The 19,905-nt window shown below is 39.9% G+C and overlaps 1 protein-coding gene and 1 long non-coding RNA gene across 2 annotated transcripts; both read right to left on the bottom strand.

Annotated features, from left to right (window-relative positions):
- Positions 1-285: 285 nt before the first annotated feature.
- On the bottom strand, positions 286-2,070 carry LOC119769969. Its single transcript, XM_038263916.1, has one exon. The coding sequence runs from the start codon at positions 1,684-1,686 to the stop codon at positions 286-288; it is 1,401 nt and encodes a 466-aa protein (XP_038119844.1). The 5' UTR covers positions 1,687-2,070.
- A 7,995-nt stretch (positions 2,071-10,065) lies between these two features.
- Positions 10,066-19,905, bottom strand: LOC119766079. Its single transcript, XR_005276944.1, has 5 exons — positions 19,598-19,905; positions 19,167-19,505; positions 18,713-18,848; positions 18,485-18,650; positions 10,066-10,238 (listed from the first exon to the last, which is right to left on the bottom strand). It is a non-coding gene; the product is annotated as an uncharacterized LOC119766079 (long non-coding RNA).

The following is a 19,905-nucleotide window of genomic DNA, read 5'->3' as shown; positions in this document are numbered from 1 at the left end:
CACCTAAATCTTTCACACAGGAGGTCCTAGGTATGGTGGTGTTTGAAAGTGTGTAGTGGAAAGACATTGTGTTGCGCTTGCGTGTGAAAGAGATAACCGAGCACTTGGAAGCGTTCAGAACCATCCTGTTTTCGGAGCACCAGTTGGCGAACAGGTCGAGCTGCTCCTGAAGAAACTGGCAGTCGGTATCATTCTCGACAACGGTGAACAGTTTGATATCATCCGCATACGACAGTTTGTGACAGCCTAAAAGATGATGCACGTCGTTCATGTAGAGGAGGAAGATCAGAGGGCCCAGATGGCTTCCTTGCGGAATGCCTGAAAAACAGAGAAAGCAGCGGAAATCACGTCACCGATTTTAACGCTCATTTCACGGCCAGTGAGATAGGAGCGTAGCCAATCGAGCATGGGCCCGCCGAAACCTAGGCGTTCCAGTTTCGCAACAGCAATGCGGTGGTTCAGCTTGTCGAAAGCCGCTGATAGGTCCGTATAGATGGCATCGATCTGCTTCCGTTGCTGCATGGTTCGAAGAATGAAGGACGAGTAGGAGACCAAGTTAGAGTTGGTGGAACGTTTCGCCATGAAGCCGTGCTGTTCCAGGGCGACATAGTCACAGCAGTTGAACTTAATGAAATCCAGCACGATTACTTCGAACAGTTTGCTGACTGCGCAGAGGGCAGCAATTCCGCGATAGTTCCGGACATCACGTTTTGGGCCCTTCTTGTGGACTGGGAAAACAAAGGACTTCTTCCAGCAACACGGGAAAACTCCAGTAGCAAGCGAGGTATTGAAGAGTTGAGCCAATGGTTCCGCGAGTGCATCGCAACACTTTTTTAGCACAAACGCGGGGATGCCGTCTGGGCCGCAGCTGGTAGAACCTTTGAGAGAGGCGCAGGCACGACGGATGGACTTGGAAGTGACCACCGGGTGAGGTCCAATGGGAGGTCGCAGTGGAACGTTGCTAGAAGCCTTAGCAATATGCGTTTCCCCTACTGCTTCGTTGGTGAATACGCTGCTGAACTGGCGACGAAACAGATCGCTTATACTCTCGGTGGAAGTAGCCTCTTCACCGTCGAGTATCATCGCAGTTGGTAGATCTGTCTCTTTCCGTTGCTCGTTTACGTGGTTCCAGAACTTCTTGGGGTCTCGTTTCAATCGGCTTTGGATTCGGTGTTGGTGGCGACGAAAAAGTTGTTTGTTCAGGATACTGTACTTCCGGTTTCTTGACCTATAATGGTTTCTCCATCGATCTGTCGGGTGTTTGGCGTATTTCTTGAGGGCAGCGCGTTTCCTGGACTTCAAAATCTGCAGTCGAGGTGTTGACCACGGTGGATGTCTTGGAGGCTGGCGCTGTTTCCTTGGAACGAAGGTGTTGATGGCGTCTGTTAGAACACCTGTCCAAGTATCAGCAGCTGTGTCGGCGTCAAGGTTGGCCAGTAGTTGGTTCCAATTAATGTTGGTCAGGAAGTTGTTCATGCCATCGTAGTTTCCCTTACGATAGTCCATGAACGTATTGCCAGCAACATCACGAAAATCGAGCGTCATACAGGAAATGGAAACAAGAAACGGAAAGTGGTGGCGCACGTCTTTCACCAAAGGCAGAGGAGCTGGTAGAAGGGTAAAGTTGATCGGTGTCCCAGAGCTGGCAAAGCATAGGTCAAGAACGTTGCTTGAGTTGTTGCACATGTCGTTCAGTTGGCTAAGGTTTGCGGTAGAATACTCATCCAGGAGTTTGTGCTTTAACTCATTGGTCGGAGTGAGGGCTAAATTATCTAGTTATTTGTAATTCTATTTTATAATTCGGCGCCCTTTCTGTTTCAAATATCTAATGAGGATGTTATAGCTGACATAAAAATTTTGTACAATCATCGATTTTGGCGCCCTTGGCGGTCGCCAACCGCGCCAACCCCATGGTACGGCGCTTGGTACCTATTCCTACAGATTTTAAAGTTATTAGCAAAAAACTGAAAACATATGCGTACAAACGTTGTCCCGTCACGAATGAATCGGTCAACTGCAAATGCTGCACTAAAAATGGTATGAAAATACCAAATTTTGGTATTGCTTGTGCAAATACCAGCGACCAAAATGTGCTCTTGGTTGCCCAGTAATAGATGGTAAAATACCATGAAATCATACCAAAATTATGTACATGGAAGACCACAGGAATACCATAATCTGATTTCCCAAGGGCGCGGGAATACTTAAACATAAAACCATGGTAATACCAAGCTTTGGTATTCAAGCAATGTTCAAAAATCCAGAAGACCTCAACTTGGTATTGACATGGTTTTATTTTGAGGTATTATTTTACCTTTGGAATAACATGGTTTGGTATTGTTGTGCCCTTCCACATACAAGGCTTCCCGCATAAAAATGTATGATGATTTGCACTGTTAAAACCATCCAATTACAATACATATTACAATATTTATGGTAAGTTTATTGTTGACTTTTTCGAACTTTACTGGAATGGCGATGAAGCTACTATACAATTCATGGTTACAGCTAATTGGAAGGTTTTGTTATTGGAAATGTTATAAATGGAAACAATAAAACTATCGTAAAATGCATGAATATATCAAATCTTATGGTTTTTGTATTGGAAATCTCATAATGCATTTTTTCCAATTTTTTTGTTACATTACGTTCATTGTAATGTTATAGTTGCGTAGTGTGAACTTTTTTAACGATTTTTTTAAATAATTTGAATCATGTAATAAAAGTATTTAAAACGAGTTATATTTTAAAACAAAACATCACAAACGATTTTGGGAAAAGCTCAAATCAAATCAAATAATTTTAAAAACTTAAGCATTAAAACATTAATTATTTAACTTTTCCCTCACAAAAAAAATATTAAAATATTAATTTATTAATATATTGATACATATATATATTAAAATATTAAAATAATAAAATATTAAATTATTAAAATATTAATTTATTAATATATTGATATATTAATATATTAATATATTTAATTTATTAATATATTAAAATATTAAAATATTAATACATTTAAACATTTAAACATTTAAACATTTAAACATTTAAACATTTAAACATTTAAACATTTAAACATTTAAACATTTAAACATTTAAACATTTAAACATTTAAACATTTAAACATTTTAACATTTTAACATTTTAACATTTTAACATTTTAACATTTTAACATTTTAACATTTTAACATTTTAACATTTTAACATTTTAACATTTTAACATTTTAACATTTTAACATTTTAACATTTTAACATTTTAATATTTTAATATTTTAATATTTTAATATTTTAACATTTTTACTCAACAATAGAAAAGGCATAAAATAATAAGGATCCCAAAACGAACACACCATGACACCTGACGTCGTCGCCTGAACCGTACGACGCTCCCAAACGAACGCACCATGGTTGAGCGGGTTGAGCAAGCTGTCAAATTTTTTCACTCGCGATGCGTGTTCGATCCTGTTTGTGTTGGCCGCAGTTTCAAAAGTTTTAATCGAAATGAAATCGCGTGTGCTTGTGAAAAACCGAACTCCGGCGTCAAATCTGCCGGATGACTGATCCGGGGGAGAAGAGGATTAGTGTCAGCAACTTTTGGTGAGTATTTGGACCGGTGAAAAACATTAATGCGTCCGCAATTTGGGGCAGATTCCGTCGCCATCGTCGTCGTTTGAAGTAGGTACGTGTGTTTTGGTACTTCTTCCGGACCGGTTTGGAAGAAGTTACCAGATGCGTCCGGGATTTGTGCCAGATTCGTCGTCCTTCCGGACCGGTTTGGATAAAAGTTGCCAGATACGTCCAGGATGTGTGCCAGATTCCGTCGTCGGTCATGTGTGGGTGCGTGTGTTTTGAACTTCTTCCGGTTCCAAAGAAGTTGGCAATCGCGTCAAGATTTTTGCATCGTCATCGCCGACGTTTGTAGTGTTTGTGTGTGGTTATGTTTTGGAATTTCTTCCGAAACGGTTTGAAAGAAGTTGCCAGTCGCGTCCGATTGTTTATGCCACTCACACGTTCCGTCGTCGTCGTTTGAAGTGTATCCAGCCCCATTTTTATAGCCCTCTTAGGAAATACCTTTTTTTCTATTTTACAGGATCCTCAATCGTCAACGAATCGGAAGAGCTCCGGGATGTAAATATCAGGCGTTTCATGAAATTTGGAGATGGCGGAACCCCTCCTGCAGCAGCAGCAGATGTTTGTCATGGTCTGATGCACTAAGTGATTTGTTTAAATTTTCAAGATTCTTTCCGCAAACGTCAAACCATAAAAATTATTGCCGGATCTTTTCTGGAAGAGATTCGGCACCAGTTTGTACTGATTTGACGTTTGCTGAGGGTGTCGAAAAGTTTGACTAAGTCAACTGCTTGCAAAAAAACAATGGTCTGCTTGGGTAACTTTCTTAAGTTTATTTTGTGTTTTTTTTTTCTTTTACAGGAGGCATTTGCAACGGTGCGGAGCCAGGTTTTTAAGCGAAGATGGCGTTCGATTGGTGAACGCCCGAATTGTCAAAATCGCGCAGTAGCACCAACATTAGAAAAAAAAAGTATGGCTGTCATGCCATGGCACACTTTTTTCGTAATGTTGGTACCACTGCGTGATTTTGACATTTCGGGCGTTCACCAATCGAACGCCATCTTCGCTTAAAAATCTGGATTTGATTACGGGACACGGAAGCTTGATCAACGAAATGAAGAATTCAAAAGTTAAGATATCTTAGATTTTGAAATTTAGCAATTTAAACATTTGAAAATTATACATTTAAATATTTTTTTTCCAAAGCTTGAAAAAAGAAAATTTTAAAATTTAAAGCAAATTGAAATTCTACAATTTCAAAACTCCCAAATCCTGAAAATATAAAATTAAAAAACGACGGTATAAAAAATTAAATTAGAAACTATGGGTTCAAAAATTCAAATACAGTCTGCATTCGATTTGATAATTTGACAAATTTAAAATTAAGGGCTTAAATAAATTTTAAATTTAATAACCAAAGTTTTTGTTTAAATATCTTGAATAAAAGCATTTAAGAATCTCAGAATAAAATCTGAGAATTTTGATCTGGGGGGTGAATAGAGCGGTTCAAAAGCGGAACCGTTGGTTTGTTGCTTTTCTTTTTCTTTTGATATAGCGAACCTTTTGTAATTATTCTCCGAATCACCATAACCATTACCAGTAAAGTCGTCGTAGAGCCATTCTTTCTCCAATGAACCCACTTCCTACTGGCTATTTCTCTCTTTTCAGCGCTCATCCGGAGGTCGTCTCCAACAATTGATTCCGCCCGAATTGTGGGCACGATTCGCTTTTTCTAGTACAAAACGTTATTTATTAAGACTTGTACTTTGTCTCAAAATGAGCTCTTGCTTACATTTTGTTCCAAACCGACTTCGCAAAACTTCACCCACTTCTGACGCAGTTATTTGTCTTCCGAAAACTTGTAAAAAAAAATGCGCACAGAAGATTTCAAAACAAATTATTCAAGTGCAAAGAAAAAGTCACGCTTGTGCTCATTCGAAAATCACGTTACGCATTCTCTCGTCTCATCCCCCAGATTTTGATTATTTAAATTAAGATTTTTCTTAACTTAATTGTCTTCTCATTTATTAACACTAACAATACCAGCAAATCAATCCGGAGTCTCCAGTCGACAAAAGGTACCGGCGGACAGACTGAACACACCACGGCATCACCCACCCGAAGGGGAACAGGAACCGGTCTCGATCGAGGGTTTCAAACGGAATCGAAAGCGAAAGAAAACGTCGTGGAAGGATTCCTTTTGGCGATTTGCAAAAAGCTGAAGAAGGCGTTAACAATTCATGAACAAATAAACAAAGTGGTTCAATGTTGAATATAAATAACATACTATGAATAACAATAAAACTACTGTAAAATTTACTTTATTTACTATTTATTTTAATGTCCGAAAATAGTTTTCACAGTAGCATTTAGTGGGGAATAAACCATAAATAATTATAATTTTACTGTGTAATTCATTGTAATGCTTATTAGTTTTATTGTCCGCATATAGTTTTTACCGCATCATTTACTAGATAAAAAACCATGAAGAACTGTAAATTGACTGTGCAATGCATTGTAATGCTTGCTGTTTTATTATTAATGTATGATGATTTCTATAGTCAGGACGAGTTTTGGATGAAAAATGCAACATTAGATTAACAGTAAAATGCGTCGTATTTGGTAAAAAAATGTATGGAAAAATTTCAAAATTTTTATGGTACCGGTGCATAACAACCCCCCTTTTTTATGGTAAAATCCCAAAATACGACGCAAATTATCTTAAAAAACGATGCTGTCTACTGTTAAAACACTGTCAAAATGACAATATATTTTATCGTTTTGTAACGTTAAAATTTACTGTAAGTTCATCAAAAATTTTTATGCGGGTTTGGTATGATTTCATGGTATTTTACATCGATTACCAAGGGCACATTTTGGTCCCTGTTATTTGCCCAAGTAGTACCAAAATTTGGTAATCCCGTGTTATTTACCCCTGCTCGGGTATATGGATCAACAACTATTTTCTGTCAAGAACGACCGCGAGGTAAATTTTTCACAATTGATTTAAAAATCCCTTCCATTTAAATCCTTTGCGGTCGTCCAAAGGGTCATTGTGCTTGTCGTGAACAATAATATCACAAATTTAAGCTTCCTTTTAGGACTCAATTGAATGCTGTTTTGACATTTAAACCTTGCATAGTGTGCAGGCGTTACGCTTTGTATTTCTTCGGGTTCTTCAATATGACTAAAGCTACCAACTGTACGGATTTTTTCCTTACCGTACGGATTTTCGACCCTCTCCGCGGATTTTAAACAGGCCGGATTTTTTGTACGGAATTTTTCGCATAGTACGGATTTGTACGGAATTTTAACAATTTTTTAAAAAAATCATTGTTTTTTTGATTGGGTCAAAGCTTTTGTTTATTAGACATTTTCATTTAACTGTCAGTTTGATTTTAAAGAGATAACTTGCATAATTTTCCGGGTTTTCCTCAGTTCAAACTAGATTGTCAATAATTGTTCTTTTCAAATTCGCAATTCGCAATTTTCAGTGTAAGAACGGGCCTTGACCGATCTTATGCACTAGGTTCCCGACGAACACGCACTGCCCTTACACCTACATCTCACCCTTGCTCTGAGTCAGTACGAGCAGCACGCTAGAACACGCTTTGAGTGTTCGTGCCAGGCATGCACACCTTCTTTTCCGGTTACGCATTTTAACTTGGCCGGGGGTGGTACATTACGTAGGGTTTGATGTAAGTATAAGCGCCTAACCATTTATAGTGTGCCTACCAATTTTCATTAAAGCAAAAACTGTTTTATTTTTAGTTTGAATTCAAAAACTTATTTTTATTTACTGTGTATTGTTTTCTCCTGAAATCTTCCCTATTGTTGAGTCTGTTTATGTGTTGCTATTTCTTTTGTCGCGGTGTTTTGTTACAATTTTTGGTCCTAAGCATGTTATAAAATTTTACCAAAAATACAATAGTAATATTTGTGTTAATCCTTTAACCATTCCATAAATTGAGTAAGGGCTCAAACCTCACTTGTTTGAAAAAAGGGTGAAGATTGAAAACAATTGACAGTAAAAGAGAATTTATTTTATAAAAATCAAGTATCAATAGTAAGAGAATGATGAGCGTATTTTGAAGAATAAAAATGAGAAGCTAGATGTATTAGATGTAAAATTAGACGATAGTTAATAAATAGAGATACAAAACAAGCTTAGATTACAGTAATGATAATTTATAGGACAGATAAAGAATTATTCAAATAAATAAATTCGCAATAAAATCAAAAAAGATTAGGCGAATGATAAATAGACTTGATATTACTAGTACATTAAGGAAAAGTATATTTTAAGGAAAAAAAAACAAAACAAAGTTTGTTACAGCAGTATCAATTGATAGAAAAGAGTGGAAAAGCTTTGAGAGATAAGAGAATCAAAAGTTAGTAAAATTAAAATCAAATGTTGGATATTAAATAGAAGAATCAGTGAAGAATTGGGAATCAGAAGAGCACAATAAAATAGGAGATAGGTGGTAGCTGAGAATGAAGAGAAGGGAAACCCCGTTGTGCGATGTTTCAGGTATATCCACAGCAGTTGACTCAACATACTGCGAATCAAAACAATACCGTCTACAATCACAAATTACTTCCCTTTCCCACATTGTTGCGCCCCTTTCTTTTAGCCGTCTCGACTCTGACCCGCGGTGGTCAAAGGTTTACGATCCGTTTCCACAGGCCACCAGCTAGGTCATCATGAAAACCAAGCCAACGTGGAGGTAAGAAAATAGGACACTCGCAAGGAACCAGAGCTTTACTGTTCTGATCAAGATAATTCGGATGATCTAACAGAACTACGGATGTAGTTAGTTACGCTCCTTCCAGGATGTTCCTTACGTGGACGTCAACCGAAGAGAACGCAACAAGTTCAGTGCCATTGCATGCTCTTAGGTATCAATCCTTGGCCTGCAAATAATTGTTCTTTTCAAATTCCTTACAAAACATATTTATCAAATAAAAGATAAAAGGTTTTCTAAAGCTTGTGAAATCTTGTGTTGTGCTTGTATTTATAGGACCTTTCCAATAAAAGCTTTAGAAATGTTTTCGCGAAAATACTGACAACGATATTATTCGTAAAAGCAAACTTGATATTTCGTGAACTTTTAAACGTTTAACAAAAATATTTTTAATTCCCAAATTCCAAATTTATCTAAATAATTCCTTGACATTTTTGTCATACCATAGTGTCATGTCGGCAAAGTATACGGATTTTAGCTCAGCAAGAGTTGGTAGCCTTTAATATGACTTAATATTTTTGCAATCTTTTTGAAGCTGATTGTAGATTGGAACAAGCCGAACAAATCGCTTCAAAATGATTGCATTAATATTATGCCATGTTTGAGAAATTGACGAAATAAAAAGCGTAACGCCTGCGCACTATGCGAGGTTTAACTGTACATAGTATATAAGCGATGCATGAGGAGCTTTCAGTGTTTTTTATAGTGAGTTAATATATAAGCCTCACCTTTTCCTATATTCACAGTTAATTGACAGTACGTGTGTGAATGAATATATACATTGATATAGATTCAGTAGCTGTCGGTTGATTCGTCGAGCATTATGTCTGTTGCTTTGTTTTTGTAGATACTTTTTCGTGATTTCCCATTCAATCATTTTTCACCACACAGCACAGATCTAATGCACTTCGTCATCCGTTGCATTTAACATTTTTTTTACTAAAACGCAATGACGATTAAAGAATGTTGTCCACCAAACAAACACTACATTAAATACCTTTTTTACGAACTGTCTAAATGAACGAGCACGCGGCCAATATCTTGTTTCTTGCTAGCTTACGTGTTGATCACGTTAAACCTTGCTGAACACTGCTTTCGATGGTGCAAATAAAACCTACAAACAAGTTTTGGAACGGCATGAGAAATCCCCACCTATAGCGCTTGTGTTCACAGCATTCATAAAGCCAAGAAAGAAAAAATGGATCTTATCCACTGATGTAGCATTCCACGTTTATTAAAATGAAATTTTATTTTTAAGGGTTAAGGCCGTTGCAAACATTTTTCAAAGTTTATGTCGCCCCCCCCTCTTCAAAGTTGGCTTGAATAAACAGGGGGCAAAAAAAAGAATTTTTCGAAAAATTTCAAAATTTTAATGAAAATTAAAGTTTAATCAACTGAAAACCAGTTAAAATGCATTTTCCCGCGTTTATAATCATGTTTAGCATGTTTGAACTCCTTTGAAAACATTTTAAATTTTCATGAAATACCAATGTACAGTCCCACGAAAAGTTTTTTTGTACTGCGAAAAAAAAAATCCGTCAATACCTCGATATTTTTAAAAGTAATGATTGGAAAGCCACTGTACGCCTGTAAAATGCATTTTAAAACACGTTTTTCATCCAAATTTTGAAACCTTGGCTTGTAATTTCAATTTTTGTATTTTTTTATTTTTGCCCCCTCCCCTTCGACTTTGGTCAGAGCCGAGGGACATAAACTTCAAAAAATATTTGCAACGGCCTAAACTAGTTTATAACTATTTTCAAAACCGGCAACCGGATGAATCGGTATACATGGGGTGAATTATGTCTTCTGTTTTGGCCACGATTTTACACAATATTTTGGTTACCTTGATTGGCTTCTGTTAGAACAGACACAGAACAACGCGATCGGATTCCAAATTTGAAACTTGCATGTGCTCTAAAAAGATATTAAAAAAAAAAACAGAATTGTTTAATTGTTTAATTGTTTATATACATTCATCTGACAATGTTTGTCTTAATGAATAAAAGTTTGAGTACGGTTGATTTTATCACGAAAACGGACAGACGATTCATCAAATTCAAACAAATCTTCTACTGCTGTGAAGGCTCGGATCATGCTGGAAACTGGTTCGTTGAAACCATAGGCTGTACGGTGGAATCTGCGGGCTAGTAGCGTTGAGTCACGAAGCGTTCTTTGCGGTGTGCGGAAGTTGATAAGAGAGAGCAGATTCGGAGAGTCAACTTCACCGTTCAACAACTTAGCAACAAAAGTTGCCTGCTGCGTTGTACGCCTGGACTGAAGGGGTTGGATGTTCAGCAGCCGACATCGAGCTGGATACGGAGGCAAATTAACTGGATCCCTCCAGGGCAAGCTTCTCGGGGCCCTCCGGATGAACTGCTTCTGCACACGTTCGATTCGCAAAATCCACGTTAGCTGGTAGGGCAACCACACAATGGCAGCGTACTCTAGGATGGGCCGAACGAGGGAGCAGTACAGTGATTTCAAGCAGTATGGATCTCGAAAATCCTTCGAAATTTTGGAAATGAATCCAAGCTGCCGATTGGCCTTGGAAATCACCAAAACTCGTTGGAGGTCAAATGTCAGCTTAGGATCCATCAAAACTCCAAGATCTCTCACTTGGTCAACCTTTTGCAGGACGACTCCATCGATGCTGTAGTCAAACGGGATCATCGGTTTGCTACGTGTGAATGACATGACCAAGCACTTGGAAATGTTTACGACGAGCTTGTTGCGCCGACACCAGGAGACGAAAATGTCCAGAAGAGCTTGTAATCGACAGCAATCATCTGTTGTTTTGATCGGCAGGAATAGCTTTAGGTCATCAGCGTACACAAGGGCGCAACCAGGTCCTAGCAAAAACAGCACGTCGTTGAAAAACAGGATAAATAGAAGCGGTCCCAAATTGCTTCCTTGCGGTACTCCCGAATTGTTCACAAAAATAGCTGAAACACTCGTCCCTAGACGAACCCGAAGCGAACGACCCACCAAGTAAGACCCTAGCCAGTTTACCAGTTGTACAGACAAGCTGAGGCGAGAAAGCCTACTCAGCAGGACGTTGTGGTCGATGCGGTCAAAAGCGGCCTTGAGATCGGTGTATATCACGTCAACTTGCGCTTTGTTCTTCAAGTGGCCGATGCATGTTGAGGTGAATTCCAAAAGATTCGTGGTCACCGAACGCTTCGGGATGAAACCATGCTGATCATCAGACAGGTAGCGCATAGCTTGACGCTGGATCACTTTGCTGACGATGATCTCGAACAATTTGGAGGCTGCGGACAGGTTCGTCACTCCTCGATAGTTTCTGACGTTTCTTTTGTCACCACTCTTGTGCACAGGCACGATGAATGACTGCTTCCAAGTTGACGGGAACGTTTGCTGGGAAAACGACTTGTTGAAAATGGCCAAAAGAGGAGCAACTAACGCATCAGCACACCGGTGGTAGACCACAGAAGGGATACCATCTGGCCCTGGGGAAAAAGACGACTTTAGCTTTGCTAGCGCTTGCTTTACCATATCAGCTGACACGTCGAATGTTGAAAGGTCAAGAAGGTTCTCGGGAACGTTGTTTGCAGCAACCGCAGCTTCCTCGTCAGTGGCGCAACCTGCAGCAAAAACACTTTTGAAATGCTGTGCAAACAGATCACAGGACATCTCTGGAGATCCAGACTCGTGTTGGTCAAGAAAGACACTGTCAGGGATGTCTTTGCTCTTTCTTTTCGCGTTCACAAAGCTCCAAAACCCGCGGGGATTACGCCGAGGGTTCATCTGGACACGCAACACGTACGACTTATACAGTGTAGAGTTGAGTTTCCTGTATGCATCGCTTGATCTCCTAAACTTCATCTTGTTGACAACAGAGCGACGACGGTGCAGCGCTCGCTGACATGCGTTCTTAAGTCGTTTCATTTGCCTCAGACGGCTGTTGCTCCAAGCGGGGGACACGCGGGGCCTTACTGTAGGCACGTGTTGATTCATCCAGTTCCGAATAATGCCATCTCATCAACACCAAGGTTTGTCAAACATAGACTCCAGTCTACACTGAGCAAGAATGTCGTCATAGCAGCGAAATCGATTTTGCGGAAATTTAGCTGGCGCAGCGCTGGGTTCGCCGAGTTGCCTCTGCGTTCCTGAGGTCGCTTGAAGATGGGAAAGTGGCAGACTAGGGGAGGATGATGCGAATCAACCGGTAGCGCCAGAGCCAGGGATGCCAGATACACAGATTTGTCTGTGTTTCACAGACTTTTGAGCTTGTGCCAGACATTTTTTGAGGTACACAGACTTTAAAAAAAAACTTCATTGAATTAATATTTTGTAATCTTTTTCGTCGAAACTTATTTCGTTAGACTTCAAATGCTTAAAAACGCGATTTCTGATCGATTTCAATGACTGTGAATTGATATATTTGAATTTTAGACAAATGCACAGACATACACAGACTTTTTTACAGACATTTCAAAAAACCAAGTGGCATCCCTGGCCAGAGCAGATGCAGCCACATCCACAGCGATGGATCTCTGCGACGAGCAAAAAACGAGGTCTAGAATCCGCCCAAAGCAATTATGTACCAGATTAGTTTGACACAGGTTGAGATAATCCATTCCATCGACCAAAGCCATGGCGGATACGGCAGTCAGGGGGCTCGTTGGGCGAGCTGTGCTGCCAATCAGCGACCACTGAACATGGGATTGATTATAGTCGCCACAGACAACGGTTGTGTGGTCTGCGCACCTCGTACCTCGCAACTCATCGATGGTCGCAATGTGCTCATTGATAAGGTTGACATCAGATCTCTTCTCAGGTGGAACATAAATGGCACAGAATAGAAAATTTTCGCCCTGAATGCTCGCTGCTACACACAATTGCTCAAGTTCATTGTCCCGAGCTGTTTCGACTTCGTGTGCATTGCTGTAGTGTTTAGATACTGCGATCAAGACTCCGCCAAAGCTCTGCTTCTCGCTGTTCTTCCGGCTCCGGTCGCAACGAAACACGTTGAATGCTGATCCGAAGAGTTGCAGTGATGTGATGTCGTCTTTCAAATTCGTCTCCGTCAGAATGATTACATCGTGCCCACAATCTTGCGATGCTAAGTACATGTCGTCAATCTTCGCTCTGAGGCCTCTTACGTCTTGGTAATAAACGCTGATTACGCCATTCGGAACAGCAGGCCGCTGCAAAGTGCAATCATTGAGTGCGGGAGAGTTGGGATCAATGCATGTGTACTCGCCTGAGCGGGCAGGCCGGAAGCCCCACATACTTGACCGCACACAGCGCCGGGACGACTAGGTGAGCTCGAACAGACATATTCACCGGAACTGGATGGCGCGACTGTGACGGGGGAGCGGGGGCATTCCACATTGCCGTGGTACGTGCGTCCCGGATGATCAGCAACTTCAGCGTCAGCACCGTGAAGATTTTGCTGGCAAGGACCGGTGAGCGGCAGCGGTTGATCGTGCTCGGCATGAGATGAGTGGAAATGCCTGGGAAAGTGCAAGTACTTGCCTGAGAGCAGGCTGTAGTTGACCCCGCTTCTGGTCTCGTTCACAAGGCCGGGACGACTAAGATGGCTGGAACTCGAAGTGACGGAAGCGGCGAGGGGCTCAGTTGTGACGGGGAAGCGGGGATCAACCTCAAAGCTTCGGTACATGCGTCCCAGACCATCCGCAACAGCAGCAGCGTCAATCTCTGGCCTCGGCATAACATTGTCGGCGGTTGGCAGCTCACTGTAATGTAGCGACGCATCAAGGCGCGGAATGGTTCTTGTCGAATGGATGTACTTGCCTGCTAGAGCGGCTCGGAAGGCCCCGTTGCCGTGGCCGTACACAGGGCCGGGACGCATACAAGAGCAGGAACAATAGCTTGGTGATGAAGAATGGTGTGGCACAGCTGTGACGGGGGCACGGGGCACTTCCAAACGGCTTTTGTGAAAACGTCCCAGGTCAGCAACATAGATGAGGTGATGCTCACAATTGTCGAAATCTAGGTGAGGGTCGCAGATCGAGTCGAACTCGCGAACCGTCACTCCAGTCGGCCAGGTGTCCGGTTGAAGTGCAGTGTCCCGTAAGTCATCGGGAAGCAGAACTCGGAACGACACGACGGACAGCTTGGAGGTGTCCGCGTCTTTCTTGACGAGCCTTTTCACCTTGGGTGGTTCAGGGAGGTCGAGGCATTCCTGAGTCATTTCGGCGATTTCTTCATCGGTGTGACAGGGATCAAGTCGGCCAAGGTAAACCCAAAACAACTCCCTTTCATTGACCACCGTCTTGATCTTGTGCTGGATGGTGCGCGTACCACAAACTGTTTTGATCTTCGCTGGAGGTTCATTGTTTACGTCGTCTTCTCGTTCGCGTTTCGAACCAGGGAAGACAACATCAGCGAAACTTTTTTTCGAGCTCTTTTCCTTCATCTGACCGGAGAGCTCGTTCACGATTCCGCTAAGTTTTTCAACAGCTTCACTCAGCTTAGAAACATCAGTCGCAGGTGAAGGATCGTCATCAACATCCATCGACTGTACAAATTGATCGGAACGACCAGCACAAGCGTCGCAAAGCCAGTAGCAATTTTTCTGGAACTTGCCGATGGCCTCGAAGGCAGTACGGTTGAGACCAGGCCTGTCCAACGTCCGGCCCGCGATAGCTTTTCAAAATAGTTCTATGACCGGCCCTTGAGGCTGTTCATTATGGTGCCCAGAATATGGAACTTTTTTTCAAAATCTCGCTCCACAAGCTAAATATTGTTCCTTGACCAATTTTAGGACTCTGGGCCAAATATGAGCAAAATCGGTCATCATTTACCCATTGATACTCGGAGGTGAAGTTTGTATGGGAAAAATCGAAAAAATGTATGGAAAACCCAAGTTACTTACGGCTTGGTCTGCACGGTGTGCTATTTCCATCCAAATATTCCCAAAAGTGAGATTCTTATTGAAAATTTAATGCTCTACAACTTTGTACAATATACCAAAGCTGTAAAACTCGATCCTGAAAAGTTATTAGCGATTTAAAAATCATTTTGCAAGAAACACATTTTTTCGCCAGCTTTAGGCTCGGGTATCAATGGGTTAATCTCATCCAATTTCGCTCAAAATTTACGCATATGCTTAAAATGACCCAAAAACCGTTTTCCGCTTGTGGAGCAGGGGTCACTTTTCTGGGCTCCTACTGTTTATGAAATATTAAGTTAATAAATTGATTGCTTGAATTTAAAAAAATAGATTGAGATCAAATTTTAACATATTATAACAACATTCTTCATGTTTGAATTTAATTCTTATAATTTCTAACTTGATATTTTTAAACTTTTGAGTTGAAAAATATCAATAAATTCAAATGTGAAGAATGTTGTTATATTATAAACCTGCTGATTTTATTCAATGGTGCAAGAAAACAAAATTATTGATCTAAGTATAAATTTCTTTGAGTTGTTCAACTGTGTACTTCACGTTGAAGTTTTTTTTCTATTTTTTTAAATAAATAAGTAAGCAAAAACTAATTTTTCCAGCACAAATTTTTAGTGACAAAGTCTTTTGTTAAATAAAAAAAGCGAAAAATGCAAATTATTAACACTGATCGCTGCAAATATATTAAAAACAAGCCTTACCCGACAAACTTCGTTCTGCCTTTTTTCGTGTGTTGACGTTTTTAACGTTTTTGCCTTTCTTACTAAAGAAAGGTATAGGGTTTGCTTTTGGCTCCGACGCCAATTCCAGCTTCGTTCCCAAAACATTTCTCGAGAAATATTCATTCGAAAAATCTGCGAAAAATCATGGACGATCGATTTTCGACGCCCGATCGATTGACAATAACAGAATTGGTCTACCTCCAATATCCGAATTTTGGCGCTTAATTTACTGTAGAGCACGCGTGACGTCCGTGTGTGGTAAAAAGTGCTCAATTTTGTGGTACACAGAAAAAAATATGTGAATTTACACAGCACGTAATTGCTGTTTCTTATGTAAACTCACTCAATGTAATGTTGAAATATGATGTAATGAGCAAAAAATAATGGAAATTACTCCGATGTAAACCTAAATCTAATGTAAATCATGAATCTAATGGAAACGTTGAGCATGGAAACTCAAATCTGATGAATTTCTACCCGCGTTCGGCTTCCTGTAAATTCCTATTTAATGTAAATCATATGGGTAATTCTCTACCAACTCACACGAAATCGGGAAAAGTTGCCCCGACCCCTCTTCGATTTGCGTGAAACTTTGTCCTAAGGGGTAACTTTTGTCCCTGATCACGAATCCGAGGTCCGTTTTTTGATATCTCGTGACGGAGGGGCGGTACGACCCCTTCCATTTTTGAACATGCGAAAAAAGAGGTGTTTTTCAATAATTTGCAGCCTGAAACGGTGATGAGATAGAAATTTGGTGTCAAAGGGACTTTTATGTAAAATTAGACGCCCGATTTGATGGCGTACTCAGAATTCCGAAAAAACGTATTTTCATCGAAAAAAACACTAAAAAAGTTTTAAAAATCCTCCCATTTTCCGTTACTCGACTGTAAAAAATTTTGGAACATGTCATTTTATGGGAAATTTAATGTACTTTTCGAATCTTCATTGTCCCAGAAGGGTCATTTTTTCATTTAGAACAATATTTTTCATTTTAAAATTTCGTGTTTTTTCTAACTTTGCAGGGTTATTTTTTAGAGTGTTTAATGTTCTACAAAGTTGTAGAGCAGACAATTACAAAAATTTTGATATATAGACATAAGGGGTTTGCTTATAAACATCACAAGTTATCGCGATTTTACGAAAAAAAGTTTTGAAAAAGTTACTTTTTGCGTTTCTCTTTGTTTCGTCGTCCGTGTCTGTCGCGGGTGACCATGAACGGCCATGATCGATGACGACCAACTTTTTCAAAACTTTTTTTCGTAAAATCGCGATAACTCGTGATTTTTATAAGCAAACCCCTTATGTCTATATATCAAAATTTTTGTAATTGTCTGCTCTACAACTTTGTAGAACATTGTTACACTCTAAAAAATAACCCTGCAAAGTTAGAAAAACACGAAATTTTAAAATGAAAAATTTTGTTCTAAATGAAAAATGACCCTTCTGGGACAATGTAGATTCGAAAAGTACATTAAATTTCCCATAAAATGACATGTTCCAAAATTTTTACAGTCGAGTAACGGAAAATGGGAGGATTTTAAAACTTTTTTAGTGTTTTTTTCGATGAAAAATACGTTTTTTCGGAATTCTGAGTACGCCATCAAATCGGGCGTCTAATTTTACATAAAAGTCCCTTTGACACCAAATTTCTATCTCATCACCGTTTTAGGCTGCAAATTATTGAAAAACACCTCTTTTTTCGCATGTTCAAAAATGGAAGGGGTCGTACCGCCCCTCCGTCACGAGATATCAAAAAACGGACCTCGGATTCGTGATCAGGGACAAAAGTTACCCCTTAGGACAAAGTTTCACGCAAATCGAAGAGGGGTCGGGGCAACTGCTGTGTGAGTTGGCGGAGAATTACCCATATATCCAATCTATTTCTGCCAAACGTTGACTTCAAAACTACCCGAACTAAAAATAGTTATGTTTGGTTCTCTTTCTATCGCTCTCATACTTCGCTGGCTCACTGCCTGTGCCTCGACCTGAACAAGTTGATGCTTTAGCCGCTCGAATATAAAATGCGAAGATGGCTCAGTCGGCAGCGGGTAGCAGCAGTAACACCGAACATCCTACACAGAAAAAAATAATTCGGTAAATTTACATCATTTATGATGTACCAAAAGTGCACGTCATTAATGATGTAAATTTACATCAACTTCATTTTAAATTTAAATGACATTCGTTGTAATTGTGCTGAACAAGTAGTGCTTCGAAAACAAGTAAATTTCCGATGAAATCTACGTAAATTTACCAAAGTTTGAAATTTTTTTACTCCGTTGAATCTTGAATCTGATGTAATTTTCAAATTCTTTTTCAGCCTGACGCAGTTTTGAAGGGGACATTTTGGTTTACTTTCTTATCAAATTAAGCATCAGATTTGATTCAAAAGTACTTATATTTGACCAGAAAATTTTCATTTAAAATACTATATGCAAAGAATTTGATAAATTTTCACCAGATTCAACATTCAACGGAGTAATATACAATTATAATTTGGAAGTGAATTATTAGGCAAATGGATCAAATTGAAATAAACTTACTCGTGTCACTTGATCTGAAGATGATCCACACACGCGATAAGAAAATCTAGCTAAAAAAATGTGATCATGTGACCACGCGCAGCCTGAGTCCTGATCGATGATTCAGATTGCTGTCAGCGTTTTGGTGGACTGATTTCTCAGAGACTCGATATTCATGCATTGATCCCTAAAAGAACGGATTTTTGATTAAAAAATTATAATCAAATCTAAACAACAAAAACAACTTACAAAAGATGTTAACGAAGTGTCATTTCGTATGCTGGAAGAATCGTGATGCTTCCGTTCGAGGACATCCACACCAGTCAGCTCGGACAGCTTGTTGTCAACATGTAACTGTACCAGTTGGGCTTGAAGCCGCCAGCACCTGAAACGAATAGTGACTATCAACAAATACGGCACCCTAATTTAAAAATTCTACGTAAAAAATGTTATAATTCAAAAAGTTTAATTTTTGATACAAACAAATTGAGCATCAGTTAAAGTCATCTGGGGCGAATCGGGACACAATACTTGAATGTTTTTGATTGGTTTTGGATAAAACAGACACAGAAAAACAAATATTGAGATACGTTTTCCAAATTTCAAGCTTTTAATCCATCAAATTCAACTGTCCCTGTTTAGACTTTGACTTGCCCAGCTGAATTTTTTCAATTGAATCGTAATGAATAACTCAATAACTTACTTGAAACTGGACGATGGGACTCGCGGAAGTTTAGCAGAATCCGCCGGTAGCAGGCCGAACGGCCAGTGTGGCACAACGTCAGCAGTCGCGAGGGACTAATCTTGATGCGGGAAATTTGAAACGGATTTGTTGCTGCTGGTACCTTGCCACCTAATTATCGCTCCCATCCGGATTGGGCTGCCTCGAAGCTGACCAACTCTGGAACACAAGGCCCATCTACCACCGCGTAATGATTCCAAGTGACGTCGTCTTGTGTAGTCGCTGCTCGGGTAAACTGCTTGCTGCTCTTATGCATTTTGCCGGCGACGGCTGGTACGGGAGGATTTTGATAAAATTTCACTACAAGAGACGATTAAATTAAATCGAATTTAATTTTATGCGCACAGCTGAGTGGTGTACGAGGTAGAGACAAATTATCAAAACAAACCTACCACGGCTACTTGCCACGATGGAACCGGGTTGGTGGAGCACGCCAGTTTTTGCTTGCTTACAAAAAAGGTACAGCTGAGGAGGTACCTATTTTGTTTTTCTTGAGGCCAATTTAAAGTTAAAATAAAATTTTAGTTCACTCCAATCTCGTAACGAATGTGTTGCGAAGGGTGCAAAACAACAGTGAATGTGTTGCGAAGGGTGCAAAACAACAGTGAAAATTTTCGAGGTTCGTTTGACAGTTCGCGCATGAATGTCGCGAATGTCGACTAATCCTGTGAGTTGTTTTCGGCACAACAGTGTTGCTAGA

This window comes from Culex quinquefasciatus, chromosome 1, assembly GCF_015732765.1.
Source record: "Culex quinquefasciatus strain JHB chromosome 1, VPISU_Cqui_1.0_pri_paternal, whole genome shotgun sequence".
Classification (NCBI taxonomy): domain Eukaryota; kingdom Metazoa; phylum Arthropoda; class Insecta; order Diptera; family Culicidae; genus Culex; species Culex quinquefasciatus.
The sequence above is the reverse complement of the archived record's forward strand: the minus strand, read 5'-3'. Positions and strand labels throughout refer to the sequence as shown.